General features: G+C 36.0%; 1 protein-coding gene across 1 annotated transcript in view; it reads left to right on the top strand.

Annotated features, from left to right (window-relative positions):
* The first annotated feature begins 5029 nt into the window (after window positions 1–5029).
* LOC109093842 (homeobox protein cut-like 2) overlaps window positions 5030–5287 on the top strand; it is a 48358-nt gene continuing 48100 nt past the window's right edge. The window contains exon 1 of the mRNA XM_042730396.1: window positions 5030–5080. Within this exon, the coding sequence (XP_042586330.1) occupies window positions 5030–5080 (51 nt within the window). The remainder of the gene's footprint in view (window positions 5081–5287) is intronic.

The following is a 5287-nucleotide window of genomic DNA, read 5'->3' as shown; positions in this document are numbered from 1 at the left end:
AGAAAATCCAAATAAACCCTGGCGGCTCGTGGACGATAACATTGATTGTGTAAAGACACAAAACGATCGGGTCTGTGCAAGAAACTGAACAGTATTATTTAATCGTTTTTTTTACTCTGATTCCCTGCAATGTCCGAACTGTTTTAGAACACTTGTGAACGCGTTTCACCAGGCAAACTTCATCTCATCATCATCATCATCATCATCATCATCATCTCTCTTTCTTTTTCCGTTTTAAGGACGGATGGCATCCGTTCCTTGCTGCATTTATAGCGGATCGCCGATTATAAGTGGCATTACCGTCACCTATCCCTCAAGTGGACCCTTGACACCGTCTCGTAACTGAGTATTGTAGATAGAGTGTTATAATGGGCCATTTGAGAGATAGGTGGCGGTAATGCACTTAGAAATCCGCGATCCGCCATAAAGCAACAAGAAGATGATGATGCAGGCTGCTGTGAAGCTGTTCACAAGAGTTCTAACAGTTCGGAGATCTGATAGTCTCAGATCTGATAGTTGGTGAACTATCTCTTAAATAATACAATTTGTAATGAAAAAATGTTTGAAATCAGAAAAATGCTACATTGAAGTGTTTCACTAGTGGTCTTTTTTTAGGAGACACCACTACAAAGGCAAAGATTAAAGGTTGTCTTCCGTCATATGCCTGTATAAGTGGGTACACAAACTTCAGCACTCCAAATATGTCTTTTTTCTGCTGTGACACGGACCTTTGTAACGCCCGAGATGCTCCAGGTACTGTACTTTCCTAAACATATGCAAATGACAAATATTCAACACTGATTTTACATCCATTGCACATTCAATTCATAATTGTAGAAATTGATTGAATGGAGCAGTTAGAGTTGTTTCATTAGATGTTGTATTTTGTACAGATTCCTTCTGTAGAGGGTCCAGTTCTCCAACTTTGGTATCGCCCGAAGGATGTTCCCAATGGAAAGCATGTTTCTAAACTTGTGATTTGCAGAGCTGCTCAAACATAAGATACTGTTCGGGGAGTGAACGACCACTTGCTTTACAGCAATACAGGTGAGAATCTGCTAAAGGATTATTTGTGCCTCCTCATCAATTGTGGGTCTTTATTTTGAAGGCGTTTGAATAGAGTTTCAACAGCTGCCGGGGGCCAGTGGGCAGCTTACACAATTATTTTTTGCACTTCAGTCCTTTCACTCCTAACTCTTTTCTTCTTTTTCAGCAAATTTTGGAATCATGGCTTGCATTTTTCTTTTAGTATTCCTGACCGTTTGAAAGTGAAAAGATTAAGGAACTTAATGGTGTGTGATGTGTGCACAACTACACGTTTGGTTGTGTATTTGACCTTAAGCGTCATGCGCAAACACGTCCAAAAAGTACAGAAAAAATTATAAAAATAACAAAAAAAAAAAAGAAGGATAGAAGAAGTAAACTACTATACAACACAACAATATATTGATAAGAAGAAGCAAATTATAATAAGTATTACTGAGCTATAATGGTAATAACTTATAAAATAAAAAAAATACATTTATAATAAAATGCTTTTTCGAAATATTACCTTTATTTGTGTCCTACTTAAGAATGATGTCATACTCTATAATACTTCAGATTTCCAAGTTTATATCTAAAGATAAGTACTTTTGTTTCTAGATCCTCGCTTTGAAAACATGTAGCTTAGTAAGTTGCTCAAACACTATACTACCAAAAAAGCCAAAAATAACTATATTCTAAGTTAAAGTCTTAAAGATATTTCTACAAAAAAATAATAAAATCCTCTTTCCTATTATTCATGTATTATGAAATGATCACTTTGCTATTTTAAAGCAGACATCTCAAAAAGTTAAATACTCCACAGGTCATTCGTCAAGCACTGAAAATTAAGATTTCCATTGGACTGTTATGTGCGCTAGTGGTAGTGCCTCTAAACACACTGAACAACATTTTAACGGCTAAAAACTCTGAACTATCTAAAACTACTCATTGTACAACTATAGCCATATAAGAGCAAAAACCGTGTTTTTCACAGACAGACTGTGTATATATTTAAATACGAGAGTGACACTAGCGGACAAGACGGGTAAGAACAGGATTCACGTTAAGTTAGCGTACTAGTACTGTAGCTGCTGAAGCTGCCCTGAATTAGATTTTTTTAATCAAACAAACTTATTTAACTATAAATAATGGTTTCTGTTTCTCTGTCGAATATTTGATCAACAGAAATCTAACGATTTACCACTAACAAAAACATTTATATGCATTACCTCACACGACACCATAGTAAAATGCAACTGTATGGGCCAAAATTTTTATGAACGCCTGACATCACACTCCTATTGCCTTCGAATATTTATGTTTAAATTAATTCAAAGCCACATGCGTTTTATATAATTAAATTTAGGGAGCTGATCCTCCCCTTTTCTGTTATTGACAGCCTCATGTCTGTTTTTGCAACAGACATACTTACAACAATCAGGAGGTTCAGCGTCTGGGGTTTGGTTCAGGTACAGCAAGCTCTTTCAACATACCTTCCGCAACTTATAACCAACTCCCAATATTGGGGAGTAATAATATTGGTGAGTCGTTTCAAAATGTCTGTAGAATTGACTGCATTACACAACATCAAGATTTGGCTTTCCACTGGGATTGCAAACCCATTAAATCCTTAAGGAGGTGTCCGCAAACTTTTACACAACTATGAATCATAAAACCAGTTGAGAAGTAACTGTAACTGGTCAGTCTGCTGTTTGTACATTTCAGTAAAATAAGATCCTAGGTAATCAATAATAATATAGTTGTAAATATTTCTGAATAACAAGCATATTTTTTTCAAAGGGAGAACAGACTTTTTGTGAGCAAACATAACAAAAAATGTACAACAATCTTTTACTGAACTAGAGAACAGGAACAATAGACAAACATGCAAATAAACAATTGTCCATATTTATTTAGCACAATCAAAACAAGAATGCTACTGAAATGGCACTCCTGCTTTGTTTTTCCTCAGATTTAGTCATCAAAGCCAATTGATATGCTACGGTCCTGACATTGGGTAAGGGTCTGTTGTTTTAGTAGTAGATCATATGTGTTTTTGTAGAATATATGCACATAAAAGCAATAAAATAATGCCAAAGCAAGTATTAGAATGCACTCAAGCTCTTTCCTTCATCACAGTCCGTAAATGGTTAGTAGCTTCGTTAAATGACAGAGATCATCAACATGATATTTGATGGAGAAAGTATCACTGGTGCTCTTCCCCATGCATGCCTACCTCTCATAAAGGGCCCCGCCCCCCCCACTACAAAAAAGCCAAAAAATAAAAAAATCTTTGTTTGTCATGTTTCTTTTGAACATAAATGATGCATTGTCTCCATCAAAAAGGATGACTCAACTTACTCCACCCTTTCACTTAACATATTTGCCTACCTACCATTTTCTGGGCAAGAACCTTCCCTTCATCTTACTTTCTATTTGTTTTTTATTTCATTCCCATGATTTTCCGTTCTTCATTCCTGAATACTCAATCATTTCAATCATTTCACCCACCAGGCCAACCCTTAATCTTTCCTTATGCACACTAAAGTCTAACTGTCAGATCCAAGGTATATTGTAAAGATGTGCCATAATTTAATCTCTTACTCATCGTTTTACTTGTATCAGTATCCTGTTTCAGGCTTGTTTTTTTTGGTGAATAACACCTCAACTAATTCAAGGGTAGTCTATAATCTAAAACATAATCTAATGCTGGTGCTGCTAATTTAAAAGCTTTTGCCCCATCAGTTTGTGGTTAAGTGCTAGGTTCCATCCAGTAGTGAACATTCACTTACTAAGCCCTCAGTCGATGCACCCTTCGGCTGGTCTTTCTTCTTCTGGTACAGAGATATCCTTATGAAATGGAAATAGATATGTTTAGAAAGTTTTTCTATTTTTGTTTAACAAGGGTAAAATTGTATATAATATATTTATTACTTTTTAGCTACTTAATGAGGCAGAACAGGTGATACTGCGTGTATATTTCAGAGGAGTCACATCCGTCGCAATGCCTAAACACACACCCAGCCCTGGAAAAAGCTTGCAGTACTACCTGAAGACCTGATTAGAGAGTTTAGGGTGTGTTGTTTAATTAGGGGTTAAAGACTGGACAGTGGCCACTCCAGCTGAATTTTCAGCATCATTACTCCCAGTCTGCAGTGTCACATGATCCTTCAAAAGTCGGTTAAATAGCCATGAGTATTACATGAGGAACTTTCCAGATTTTCTTATTCTATTATCAATGTTGAAAATAGTTGTGCTGCTTCATATTTTCATGGGAACCGTAGGCACTACCATTACCAGCAGTTTTGGGGTAAGATTGAGAAGAAAAAAAATCAAAAATCAAATTTTAATAAATTATTTTTACTATACGAGGATTTAATTGGATTAAAAAGCATTAACATGCCTCAAAAGTCACAGCGTGTAAGGAACATTTATAAGATTTTTCTACTTTCCACATAAATGCTGTTTTGTTTGAATTATCGATTCAACAAATATCAGCAAAAAATCTAGGTGTACGACTTTTTTTCAGGATTGCTTGATCAAATTACACATTGTATATCGTGCATGTCGCCTCGCAGTAAGATACTGTATTTCAAAAACATTTAAAATTTTAGTTTTCCCACACATTCGAACCGATTGGCGTATAACAGCTTTTGAGAAACTCTCCAAAAAAGAGGAAGATTTGGTGGATTCTGGCATGTTTTAAACCCAGTATCTTCCACGCATTTTCAGAGCTGACGGGCAATCGTGAGTAAATCACGGGTTTTTTTGTTGTTTTTTTTCTCTAGGTCTTGTAATTATGTTAATAGCTTGACAGAAGTAAACCTACTACACATTCCTTAAAAAGAGTAACTTATTATTCCTCATTATCTATTTCCCAAATATCTACTCGTTTTATTGTCTTCTGTTAATCCTGTCATTATTTCACTAAGCCCTGCCCCTTCTTCTAGATATGAAATATTGCCTAAAACACATCATCTTCATTTCATCTCTTACAACAAAGATGCATCTGCAAGTCTCACTTTTCTCTGGTCCTTCTTCTTTATACTGGGAGGTACAAAGATAGCCAATGGTTGCTTTAATTAGGGGGGACAAATACAGGAGCTCTCTCTCATCCATTTCTCTGTTTTAAATCTAAAGGACACTCTCTCATCAGATGTTATGAGTGTAAGGGTCTGACGGGTTCTTGTGCGGATCAAAAGTAGATAACTAACTTGTGATGTGAATCTTCCAAGTGTACGAGTTTAACAGCGGTGACACC

The sequence above is a fragment of the Cyprinus carpio genome, chromosome B8, assembly GCF_018340385.1.
Source record: "Cyprinus carpio isolate SPL01 chromosome B8, ASM1834038v1, whole genome shotgun sequence".
NCBI classification, from domain to species: Eukaryota; Metazoa; Chordata; class Actinopteri; order Cypriniformes; family Cyprinidae; genus Cyprinus; species Cyprinus carpio.
Note: the sequence above shows the minus strand (reverse complement) of the source record. Positions and strands in the feature narration are given on the sequence as shown.